Source organism: Thunnus maccoyii, chromosome 16, assembly GCF_910596095.1.
Source record: "Thunnus maccoyii chromosome 16, fThuMac1.1, whole genome shotgun sequence".
Lineage (NCBI taxonomy): Eukaryota > Metazoa > Chordata > Actinopteri > Scombriformes > Scombridae > Thunnus > Thunnus maccoyii.
This window is the reverse complement of record NC_056548.1, coordinates 4,278,900-4,292,462: the sequence shown is the minus strand read 5'-3', so window position 1 is coordinate 4,292,462 and position 13,563 is coordinate 4,278,900. Positions and strand designations below refer to the sequence as shown.

The following is a 13,563-nucleotide window of genomic DNA, read 5'->3' as shown; positions in this document are numbered from 1 at the left end:
ACTAGAGCGTCCTGCTGTTTAAAATAATTACTGAACCCATTTAAAAAGTGAAACCATGTATTTCTGAACTGTTTTTAAAAAATTACATCTGTAATAGGAACTAGTGGGCCTGAAGCTGAAAGCAACAGGGAGAGAAGAGACGCCAGGAAGTAATGAGACTAATGGACTAACACACTGTTGGTTTTGGTCTTTTCATGGGAATTTTTGACAAAAAGAAAAATATAGAGCAACATCAGCCTCTTTACAGGACTGAAAAGCTTCTGAATATTATTTATTTTGTAGAATATTATAATATTATTATTTTATTAATAAAATATAAAATATATTTGGCAATGTGTTACTAAATGTCTCAATTCATAGTAAATAAAACAAACAGTTAAAAATATTCCAAGGTAACTGCAGATTTTACAGCTGAGAAACAGTCTTGAGTCTGATGATTGAAGCCAGAATCTGCATCAACATGGGTTTTTATTGGTCTAATGCTGATGTACATACAATATATACACTAGTGTCAGTGTGTATGTGTGTTTAGTTATTACAGTAGTGTGTGTGTGAGTGTGAGTCTAACTGTGTGACGTCTCCCATCAGGACGGCTCCGGCACTCTGAAGAGGAGCGGCTCCTTCAGTAAACTGCGAGCGTCGATCCGCCGCAGCAGCGAGAAACTCGTCCGCAAGCTGAAAGGCGGCGGCTCGTCACGAGACAGTGAGCCCAAAAACCCCGGGTAACTATCCCCCCTCCAACACCCCCACCCCCCCCATTCTCCCCCCCATCAAACACCTGACTGAGTTAATGAAGGTGACTCTCACTTAATGCACTGGAGGAACGAGCCGGCCTCCAGCCCGCAGCTCGGCGGTTGGCGTACTAACCAAAAACAAAAGAAGGGATTCGCTCTACTTTGCTGGTGGTGAAGTGGTGTAACTCTAAAGCTGTGTTTGCACATGAAACGACTGTGGGAGCTTTTATTGGCCCTTTTTTCCTGTAAGAAACTTCTCTTTACTCTCACTGCCTCTGTACAGTGTTTATTTGAACGTTTGTCTTCAGTAACAGAAGCATCCAAACATGCTGCTTTCTGTTCACTGCTCCGTGACCTTTAACAGAGTATTAGACCCACTCAAAAAACTCAAAAAAATTAGATTTTTTGAGAAAAAGTATTTTGAAAAAAACCTTTAATATTACGAGAAAAGGTTATACTATTTTCAGAACACTGTAAAGTCATAATGTTTTCAAAATAAAGCTGTAATTTTATGAGAAAAAGTTGTCATAGTTAGAGAAAAAAGTTGTAATATTTTGAGGAAAAATATGTAATATTTTGAAGAAAAGTTGTGATATTTACAGAAAAAAGAGAATATTTCAAGAACATTGTTTTTAATGTTTTGGGGAAAAAAACTAATATTTAGAGAAAAAAGATTGTATTATTTTGAAAAAAAAATTGCACAGCATTTTGAGAAAAAAGTGTCATGAAGAAGAAAAAACAGTAAAAAAAAATGTTGAAAAATATTTGTAAAGACACATCACATTTTAACAGAAAAGTTGAGAATAAAATGTTATATGTTATTTTTAGATTAGGTTGATTAGATCACATCCTGTTCAGGACCGTCTCCCACAGTCCAGGATGCTTCCTGTTAAAAAGCTCAGTACGCTGCACTTTAATGGAAGTGAGGAAATTAATATTTGGATCAACAAGACACACAAAAGGAGAATTATGCTTCATCAGTAGAAGTTTCAGTCTTGTTTTTTCAACAAGAGAAGAGGCTTCAATGACGCAGACTCAGTGGTTAGTTTGACTTACATAATCAACTGGTTTTATTTCATCTAGTATCCCAAAATATCTCAGATAATAAGTTGATTACTGGTGAAACCTACATGTGTAACTTCAGGTCATTGACTGTTCTCACCTGTTTACTACGACAGAGTATTAAAATCTCACAATATTGCAACTTTATTTTGAAAAAATAGTATGACTTTTTCTCATGTTATTAAATTCTCAGTCAACAAAGTCAACTTTATTTTGAAAATCTCCGATTATTATGGAGTATTAAGGCCACAGAGTTTTGGTGAGCAACACTGAACATTAACTAAGACAGAAAGCCAAAGTGATGAGTGACTGTACAACGAGCAGTGCAGGTTCAGAACAGAATCGTTGCAACGGGAAAATAAAGCAACTACTTGACTCACATGCTGTGACGGCGATGTGTGTAAAAGCATCTGCAACAAGACACAAACTACTAATGTCTGCTTTTGAAATGCCTTTATGCTTGTTATGCCTGTGGAACTCATTTACCTTTTTTTTTTTTTTTTTTGGTTTTAACCACTAATAGTTTCATCTATTTATTGCATTTTGTGGCTTTGGGCTATTTATTTCAATTTGTTTTGAAATATAGTTCAGTTTGACTCTGCTTTGGAATTTTATGACTTTTCTGTTTCTTTGTGAATTTTACTTTGAAAGGAACACCTGTCTGCATGGCTGCTGTTGTTTAGAGTTTTATGCTGTGTTGAATATTTTTATTTATGAATAAATCTTCTCATTTTGAATGTCTCCCTGCATGCCTCATCTGTGTGCTCACTGGTTTCCATTTTCCTTTCCGTGCTGCTCTTCTCTGTGGCTCCTTAAGATGAATGACGTGATGATGTCACTGCCATCATCGTCGTCATCATCATCATAACTTATCAGGTAGCAGTAAAGTTAAAGCACTGCAGAATGTCCATTTTAATAAGTATTTATATGTTTACAAGTTACACACGACACATAAAACAGTCAGGAAAGAGAACAGGTTTGACTGGAAGTCACTTAAACGTCCAACTTTTAAAGAGTTTTTCCTTTTTGTAAGATTTTTTTTTTTTGATTCACAGTAGAAATAAACAGAAAATATGGATGGACATGCAACGTAGGCCCCCCAGGACGTTAAATTCCTTGAAAATGTAATTAAAAATTGCTACTACCAACATCTCTAAAGCTCACTAATTAACACTTTTATCTTCTTTTAATTTGTACTTAAAAAGAAATGTAAAATATGATCATTTATGGCCTCAAAGGTATTTGGTTACTTGCTGTATTTCTTGGTGAACAACAGTCGAGTGCAGAGATGCTACACAGAAGTGTCGGGCGGACGGATAAACTGTAGTTCAGTAAGAATTGTTTCCAGCGTGTAATTACTTTTTCACTTCCAGAGGCAGAGACATGGCAGAAAAAGCATAAGATTAAACAAACACATTATGTTAATTACAGAGCTTTACAGTTGCTGGTAAACATTTTTTTCATAGTTTAGACGGTGCCAGTATATCTATTTCTCTCTCAGTCTTTATGCTAAGCTAAAGCTAAACACTGTTAACTCCAGCTTTGTACTTAAAACACAGACATGAGGAAAGAAGTCAAATAAGCTTCTCAATATGTGGAACTTTTCCTTTAAGATTGAGGTAAAGATCACATTTCTTGTTATAATGGACATGATCTGCAGCGTGACCTTACTGAACTCAGGTTTGATGTAAGTGTGTGCATGAATTTATATTGTAAATATCAGGCTACACCACTTATAACCGGCAGATTAAATTATGATTGTAGATTTGATGCAATTTAACTTTTTTTTTATTGTAAAAGTTAACTAAATTTCATATACAAAGTGATAAAAACGTGAATTTAATATTGTATTTTTCTACTGACAGTGAAACTAACCTTTGTGTGAAAATATCATGTATGTGATTAACCAACACACACACACACACACATGTTCCATCTCCACCGAGCTAAACTCCTCACACCTGACTCTCCACTCCCTTCACCCCTGACCTCTGACCCCTCACCCCTCCCCCACCCCTCACTGACGCCTCCCCGCCTGCATGTCACTGCTCTGGGTGCAGCATGAAGCGAGCCAGCTCACTGGGGGTTCTTAACGTGGCGGACAAGGCTGCGAGTGACCACTACCAAGTAAGGAGCCCGAGTGTCGGGGACCGAGAGTCCAAAAGTATCTGCAGAGAGTCTGTTAGTTTGTCTGAAGAAACGTCCTGTAAGGAAAAGTTCAATCCTGAAAAAAAAACCTCCCAGTGTGCTTCTAATTAAGGACAAATCCGCCTTAAAATATGCAAGATTTCAATAACAATCAATATTTTGTCAGTGATAATTTTATTGAACTTTATTATGGAGTTCATTTTGGGTTGCAGTTTATGTTGGATGGTTGGCAATCCCACTTTTTTTTTTTTGGATTTTAATTAACAGAGACAATACTTTATTTAGCATTAACAGCTGAAGGAAAATACTGAATGACTATTAATTTGAAAAACCAGCGCAGGATGTAAATTTTTGCTCATTTAGTTAATCGATTAATCAATCTGCAGAAAATTAGTTAACATCCATGCAAAAGTACAATGTTTTCTCTCATTTCAGCATCTCAAATGTGAGGATTTGCTGATTTTCTTGGATTTATATCAGTTAATGTAATTCTTTTGGATTTTAGACTGTCGGTCACATAAAACAGTTTCCGCTTTGAGAAATTCACACAGCGAAGTGCAGAACAGTGCGAGTTTTAATGCAAGACACGTCACACAACTCTCCAGTACAACATGTTTTATCCACCAACATTTTCAGCTATCTCACCTTCATCAGAGTGATGTCTGAGGCTTGCTTCTGTTTCCTGTATATACAGTTATTGATTGATTCATCATGTGATCAACAAATCATTATAAATACCATAAAAACATCATCAACCCCCTTTTCAAAATTACTACATACAAAATATCATTTATCTTAATTGATACAAACATTATAAGTGAAATATTATTGACTGTAAATCCAATCATCTTTTCACAATATTCCCTAGAATGTTTAATTTCATCTCAAGCCAGCAATGAATAAAAAAAGGCAAATAAAACTATTGTTTCACTATTCAGTCTTTTCAGTGTATTTACACCATTTACATTATTTGACATGTTTGAATAACCCCAACCATCTGCATGTGGCGCCCATTATATCCATCTATGAACAAAGTTTCCAAATGTTCCCAAAAACATTGTTTTTTTTTTTATTTGAGAACAAATTTGATCCAATAAACTCAAACTAAAAATGTCTTTAAAAGTCTAATTCCTCATTTAACCTTCTCAAGCTTAAAGTGGCGAGCTGGGAATCCGGACTTCCTCCATCTTAAGGAGCTGAAGTTGCACAAAACAGAACATTTGAAGACGTCAGTTACTAATAATTACTGAAAAACTGCATTATGTTATCTCTAAATACATGTTCAGTTTACAGTATAAGCTTTGTAGTTTCAGTACTTTCCACAGACCAGAAATCTGTCCTTCTTCCTTCTCAGTGTCCATGTTGTCCAAAGAAGAGATGTTAAAAAAGAAAACAATGTTTTACAGCTGCTTTATCTGCAATTCGGACCATCTACATTTTTGGGTGTAATACATTAATACCAGAAATAGATAAATCTGAGCTCCTTCATTAATGCTTGAGAGAAACAGCCACTGGTGAGGTAAATTGAATTTTTAGGCGTATCTGACGTGATTATCATCTAAAATGGAGAAAGTCTGCAGGAAACAGAGGAAGCAGAGAAATTAATATATATATATATATACCCACAAAACCTCCTGTAGACAAATCCATTATCCTGGTTTCAGACCTTGAATCACCAAACTCGTCTCCGATTTCTTCAGTGATTCAAATAGTGAAACGAAAAGTGCAATTAAGTCTGAAAGTCAACACACACGTCTGAGTGTTGTTGTAGGACATTGTTCAAAACTTAGGAAATCAGACTGAGGTAGCAGTAGATGAGGAAGCAAAGGTGTAAACAACAAAAAACAAATCTTAAAATAAATCCCAAAATGCTCTTGAGTTCACAGATGTAATATGTAATGTAAAATGTAAAATTTTCTTTGAACAGGACACTTAAATCAAACCATTAAAGAGCTTTTTGCAGATACTTTTTGACCTGGTCTGACTGACACCAACTTTTCTTTCATTCTCGTCTCTCTCATGACTTTATCAGCTGTATCATCTCCAACAGAGGCTGTTAATTGAATTTGTGGCCAAACCAGAGAACTGTATTTGTCTCTGCGGGCAGATGTATCACATTCGTCACTAAAGACAGATGATGAGTAACAGCATCAGCGTGACTCACAGACTAACTTCACGTCATCGTTATCGTCACTAATCAACACAGATTATATTAACAGAGAGAATGTTTTTAGCCATGCAAGCAGCTTTATTGATGGTAATGACTAAATAATCAACACATACTGACAACTTGTGTGAGTTATAGTTAAATTATAATTTTGTCTATATTGTTTGTGTAACTTCTGGATGTTTTGATCTCTTCTGACAATCAAATTTCTAGTGATTTTTAGATTTTTCAAGTTTTAATAAAGGTTTCTGTATAAATTTAGAAAATGTGTCAATCATCAGGAGATGCATTACTGATTGTATATAAACACTATATATTATATTTATATACAGTCAATGAGATGCACACACAAGTCTTTGCTATATCTGTTATATCTTATATATATTTGTTATATTTGCTCAATAAAAGGAAAAAATACCCGCAACCCCTATCCGTTCTCAACAGCAAATAGTTTACAATAACGGAGGCAGATTTTCCTTTCAAAAGTCTTATTGATTTTTGAAACAAATATAAGTTCTTGATATCAAACAGAAGTTGAAAAAGCAGCTTCTCAACTGACTGAAGCTCCAGCAGTTGGTTGAAAACAGCTGAGCTCTTAGTTATTACAGCTTACTTGTTTTAAAAGTGAGAACCTTGTAAAAGGGTCTTAAATAGCCATGTAAATGACAATCTGAGGCTGAATCTGCAGCTAATGATCCATGTAGAAGACACAGAAACACTGTTTGTATTGCTAGTTAGCCGTAGCCTCCTAAGTATGATTTTTTTAAAAATGTATGATCAGTTTATGTTGTTCTAATGTAACTGTGTTTGGCTGCTTAACTTACAGACTTTATATTTCAAACAGCATGTTCCCACTTTTAATGTAACAACAGTAAAAGCTTTCAGGATGAGGACTAACTGATGTATGTGGTTTCTCTGCTGTTAAACACTTCCACAAATTCAGTAAAGAGCAGGAAAGAGCTGCTAACATTAGCCTAAACTTTGGTAAAACTTGACTTTTATAATGTAAGCTATGAGCTCACACACTTACTGATGTGTTCCTTGGCCTTGGAAGTAACGTTCGGACATGCTAATGATTTTGGAGAGGCTAAAAGAAAGATTAAATTCTTCAACATGTGAAGAAAATAAGATCTACAGTTCGACAGGCCTGTTGTGAGGCGTTATGGCTACCAAGCTACAATCACTGTTTGACGGAGGGGTTTAGCTAACAATCAATTAGCAAGATGACATCATTGTGCAGGTATTTTCTGTCTATTTGAGAAACTTCTACCAGCCTTGATCTCAGAAAACTTGTTTATAACCCAGCAGACAAGTTCTAAAAATCATATTGGACAAGTTAAAAACAATCATTTTCAGTTTTTAAAAAGTTTGGGGGTTTACTTTTTTTGAAATAAGTCCATCTGTCAGCTTCTAATTTCATTTCCTTTCACTACATTTCCTCCAGGAACGAAATAATCGTCTGAGCAAAAGTCGCGACCTGAGTGCCAGCCACACCGACTTGGCGCGTTGAAGGTTTTTTTCGACGCCCGGAAGAGGTGAAGGACGAAGGCTTTTCCATCATCGTCCGTCAGAACTTCACACTCTCCTCGCTGTAAATAGCTGTTTGTGAAAAACTTCATGTGTCCGCCATTATACTTCAGCATCACACCACTGTACAGGTTTTAATCTTTCATTGCACTTTTGAAGGTTTGTGCTCTTAGATGGGGATTTGTGGTGGGTTTTTTTTGTATCAATACATATCGTGGAACAGGAAGAATATAAACATACAGTGGCCTGCTGTGTGTTTTTGGTTTAAGTGTGTAAATCTTTTCTGTCTACGTGTGTGTGCGTGTACTGTATGTTAGCGTGTGCTGTGGTTGAGTGCCCATGTGAGTAATTACCCTCGAAGACTTTTTAATATTTAATGCTACGCTGTCGCTTGAATGAAGGCAGATGCAGAGCGGAGTTTTAGTTTCACAAACATTTCTGATATAGAGACAAAAATGAGTCTCATTGGTCGAGTTTAACTGTAGTGGATGAATCCAAAGAAATACAGAGCTCAAGTTCACTGTGACAGTCTTGAATGATAAAAATAGAGCTCAGCTTTTTAGCACAGTAATTAAAAAAGGAACCCTACATTAAACAAATCACAAACAGTATATTTAATTAAGTGTCCAACTGTCTCTGAATTTTACTTGAACTTCAAAAACTACATATTATTATGTTTCAGAGTTTGCTGCAATGCAACATAAAATGTATTTCATAAGTAGTAAACTGACTCACAACTAAACGAGTAAATCTAAAAGTGGTTACAGATTAACATGATAATCAGACTGCATAGGAAAGTCCTAACGTCACTTCACCGCTAACTGCTAACCCGTTAGCTTCTGTAACTTTCTGAAAAAGTAAAACGTGTTTATGGAGTTGAGCATCCATAAGATAAATGTGTATCTATTATATCTATTACACTACTTGCAATTAGAAGTTGGACCCTTTGTGAACTTCACAAAGTTAAATAATGATTCAATTGTTAGTGTATAAAACCTGTTGTTGTACAGCCATGTCTGAACTAGCTGTGGCAGCTTGACTCACAACTGTTCAAAAATGCTAAAAACACAAATACTAATATTTTCCAATATGACTGGGAAGAAACTAGAAATCCCACACATTCAGTCACTTGTGCTCATTTTATTGACAAGATTTCAGTCCTTACTGTAGACCATCATGAGGAAAAATTCATTTTGTCAAGAGAAGTTGACAAATTTACTTTCCGAAGTTGCAGTTTCAGTCTGATCGGTTGCAGAGCATCCGAGATCATCAATAACACGATCATAAATGAATCAAATGCAATTCGCATTTGCATCTCAAGTTAAACTCAACCAATGAGAACAGTTCTGCCTCTGAAAGATGCGTTAACAACTAAAACCGGCCCCTCTGCTGAGAACTTGTCCAGCAATGACGTCTTTTTGTAGGCCGACCCGGACGTTAGCTTAGCTTAGCTTAGCTTAGCTTAGCTCAACCTTCCCTCTGCAGATTTCCAATGGAGGTTCTGCACTGGGCTTTTAACTGATCTTTTAAAAAAAAGGCTTTGAAGCAGATTAAGCTGAACTTTAAACCAATTTGATGTGTTATTTCCTGCATTTATTAAAATCCTGTGAGACGAAAGCCTTGGAAACCTGCTGAGGGAACCCACCTTTCAAATACTTCTTGGTTTTAGGACTACAAATCGTCTTCCTAAAATGTTCCGTCCTGTGTTGATTGAAGATTTAGCTTTTGATGTATGAAGTTCTATGTTTACATTTGGGGTTTTTGTAAATGATGTTTTGTTTGTTTCTCTCCTTGCGCTGCTCTGAAGTGTTTCTTTTGATACCTTTCTGTAATAAGCCTTGAGAATGGCAGCGCTGAGGTTGACCAGTTCGCTGCTACGAATGAAAAAAAAAAAAGGCGAGATGATTGCGTTTATTGGCACATGAAAGGCCGAGCGGCTCATTCTCAGGATCGAGGCTGTAGTTTCACACACTGACAAGTTTATAATCACTCCACGATTTTGCTCGTTCGTGCCATTTTCAATAATGGCAGGAGAAATGTTACAACGTTGTTTACTTCCAGGTGTTTTAGTGTTTATTCACGACAACACTTTACCATGTGAGTAAAGTCGATAGCTATTATTTTGAACAAATCCAACCAAAAAGTACAAATTATAAATTATTTAATGAAATGATTATCATGCAAGAATTATTACGGAGCATTTTTTTTTTATTTTTAGGAGTTAAAGTGCTAGTAATATATATTTGCTATTACCAAAATAAGAAGGAATAGTCCTCCTATAGCTAGTTAGATATATTTTAACAAATATATAACACTGTATACCAGCGATTCACTTTGAAGTGTTATTTAAAACTGGAATTCATTCACTGAACTAATAATAATAAAGAATTTTGAATGAAAACAGAGTTGATTATGTATCACACAAATTTTGGCTAAAATTTTGGCCTAAATACTGAAGGATTAATCATAAACTTTTATTACATACAAAAGCCTTCTTTATGTAAAAACAAAAAAAAAAGGCCTACCAAAGTTTTATAATGACTGACTGTCATTTCAAGATTTGATCTTTTATTAATATTTCTAGTTTTACTGCCCTTTTATTAACCTTATATTAAATGAAGTTCTCTATGCATACATGCTATTTTCTTAAAGGGGGACAAGATAATGTGTGACGAACTTGAATTGTAACAACATGAGAAAAAAAATCTTAACGTAAAGCCCCATTAACACACATTTAGGATGAAGTGCTGAGCTGTGTTAATGTTGGCTCGGGGGGGGGTTTGTTGTCTGTAGTTTTGTATGTTTGAGATGAAAATTATCAGATAGTTTTAAGGCTGGGTATCATTTGAAAATTTTTGATACTCGATATGATACCTGAGTTTCGGTACCGATACCAGAGCAGTACTGTTTAAGATATCTAACGTAGAGAAAAAAATATACATTTTCTACAAAATCTTTTTACTTTTCTTAAATCAAAAAGCAAAAGTTGAATCTAAACACAAGCAGCAGTATGAGAAATTAAAACAGTCTAAATATTTTTAATTAAATCACAAACTATCTGATCAAATATTAAAGGCTGGGATATACTTGAAATGAACAACGGTTTTTCTAAACACGGCAGGCAAAAGTGTTACAGCATGTTGCTGCTGTTTTGAACGGCTGCACTAAAACCTGCCATCATAGAGCGGCGAGACACAATGAATCATTAAACTGAAGATACTGGTGAACACTTTTGGACAGTCTCTGGACAGTCGTGACTTAAGTGCAGAAATAGTCGTGTAAAGAATGAATAAACAGCTTCTTTAAAGGTGCAGTGTGTAGAATTTAGTGACATCTAGCGGAACAGACTTGGTAAAAATGGAATATAATATTCATAAGTATATCTTAATTAGTGTGTAATCAGCTGAAAAAAGGAATTATTGTGTTTTGTTACCTCAGAATGAGCCCTTTATATCAACAGAGGGAGCAGGTCCTCTTCCACGGAGGCCGCCATGTTGCCCTGCCGTGTTTCTACAGTAGCCCAGAAAGGACAAACACAACGCTGGCTCTAGAGAGGACCTTTTGCATGTTCATGACCACTGTAGGTTCTCCTACATACTTGGGGGGAGGGGGGGGGGGTTAGCTGCAATCTGCAGCCTCACCACTAGATGTCACTAAATCCTTCAAACTGGTCCTTTAAAACTTTGCTTACTTTTACACCAGCCACAGCGTAAAATAGCCACCGTTGTCAGATTGTTGGTTTTCTGAAAGTGACAAACATTTAAACTGTTTGAACTTCAGACAAGCAGTTAGTTAGAAATAAACAAGATCACTGATTCGATGTTTGCCAGCTTCTGGTGCTTTATAGTTTTTTTTTAATATTCAGCTACAGACACATTTTGGTCAGTACTAATAAAAAATATTGAGGTTTGGTACCCAGCCTTAATCAGGTTTTACCCTTGTCCATCTTGAAATAGTTTCAGAGTTTCCCAAAAACATCTGTAGTGTCTTTATGTAAAATAAAATAATCTCATGTCTGGATTCTTTGATAAACCCAAATCTTGTTGTAAATGTGTCAGTGTGGTTTTCATAATAAACAACCAGTCATGACGACTTTACTCTGGAAATAACAGACTGACTGGAAGACATTTCCCGTCTTACTGTAGGGATTGAAGTGATGATGGTTTTTTTACTGATATAATCAGATCAGATTTGGTTGCATTTGCTGCGTTCTTTTGGAAAGTTAGGTTTCTTGCAGACATTACATTATGTTTTTTGGCAGGGGTGTGCAATAAGCTTGTGTTTGACTTTACACTTCTTTGGAAAAACGCTTACATCTTATGATTCTGATTTGTAAATTTAATGAAATTAAAATCGACGTCTGGATTTACGTAGAGCATAAATATGAAGACATGTATTCCAAAACATTATATGTCCCTTTTTTCTTCCTTTACAGAATGTTAGCCGTTGTCATGTTTAAAATAAAAACACATATGACTTCATCCCTAAAATGTTAATTATAAAAGCTGAGTAGATTTGACAACTTTAATGATATTCATAGTGATTTTTTCGTCTCTGCACGCAATGATTTAGTCAAAATTTCTTTTAAAAATGTCTCATTTTAGAATGAAATTCTTGCTTTTGTCTTTATTGCTGCTCTGTTCACACTAAATCAGAGTCGAGTGTGTTGAAGCTTTTTGTTGACTGTTGATCAGTCTGCTTGTCAACCTGCTTCATGCTTCTTTTTTTTGTCTTTATTGTCTTACTGTAGAGGCTCCACAGAGTAACGAGGCACATAACTTAATAATGTCTAATGTTTTTGATGATCAGGGCAACATTTTGGGCAACGCAGCAACTTTAGCAACAAAGTAAAAGTGCCTTTTTTTGATAAAATTGTACTTTTTTGATGCAATTTGGGGCTTTCATATTCACAAGAAATATATGTTTTTCAGCCAAGTCAAATTACCAACATTTATATGTTGACATGTTGGAATTTAACTGCTGTTTAAAGTTGTCTTTATTTTTTAAATATTTCTTGTGACGATGTTAAAAGTCCTCTTGGTGTGTAATCGTCTGTATATACTGTAATTACTCACTGGCAACAAAATATTTCTCTGTGAGTAAAGCAGCAATATTTATGCATCATCATGGACTCTGTTGCCCAATTTTAGGTCAAAGTTGACCAACATGTTGCCCCGTTCATCACAGCTGTTAGAGATCTAGAGGCTCATGTAGAGAAAGAAGGAAAAACTTAAAATCTGCCCTGAAACTTCGACTTATAACCAGTTTGTAAACTATTGTTGAGTGATGATTATGAATGTAAGTTTGTGGATTTATTGAAGCACAGACAAAAGTTTTAGTGTGTTTCCTGTTAAAGCAGTGAAGGTAAAAGTGTCACAGTCCATCCTTTTGTTTTTTACTTTAACATTTTTTTTTATCAGATTGTGCTTTCTCCTCCCTGGCTGTGGACCCTGTTGGGTGGAGTGGTAATGTGGAGGGTTGCATACAGTATATTCTTAAGTGGGAACACTTACCATAATGAAAAAGAGGTTTCTGTATCTATTCCTGTTAAGTAAAGGGGCCTTAAATTAAACATATGACCTCTATCAGCATCCTCCCATCTGAAGGCGTCTCACTGCACACTGCGATAACAGAGATTTTGCTGGTTCTTTGCATGTCACTCTGTACCAGATAGCTCTAATAAAACCTTGGTCACGTCCAGCCACTTTACTAGCTACCTGAACTGGTTTGCTGTTTGTAAATCCATCAGTTTGTGTGTAAAGTCTCTACTAAGTTCTAAGTAACTGTGTGAATTATTTGCAGAGTAGATAAAAGATGGATGTCAATATTTGGTCGGTAAGTTTTCAGTCAGCTAATAAGACGTTACTTCATCCCATCTGCTTCATACGTGGTTTATTTACTCAGCCACAGCTCAGTGAAGGTGTG

The 13,563-nt window shown here is 35.7% G+C and overlaps 1 protein-coding gene across 3 annotated transcripts in view; it reads left to right on the top strand.

Moving 5' to 3' along the window:
• Positions 1 to 8,682, top strand: part of klc1a (kinesin light chain 1a) — a 53,139-nt gene extending 44,457 nt beyond the window's left edge. The window contains exons 13-15 of one of the 3 annotated variants that reach the window (XM_042389235.1): positions 589 to 722; positions 3,857 to 3,923; positions 7,556 to 8,682. In XM_042389235.1, the coding sequence (XP_042245169.1) occupies positions 589 to 722; positions 3,857 to 3,923; positions 7,556 to 7,621 (267 nt within the window). In that variant the 3' untranslated portion in view covers positions 7,622 to 8,682. The remainder of the gene's footprint in view (positions 1 to 588; positions 723 to 3,856; positions 3,924 to 7,555) is intronic. The other 2 variants (XM_042389233.1, XM_042389234.1) reach the window with 2 other exon arrangements.
• Positions 8,683 to 13,563: the final 4,881 nt, after the last annotated feature.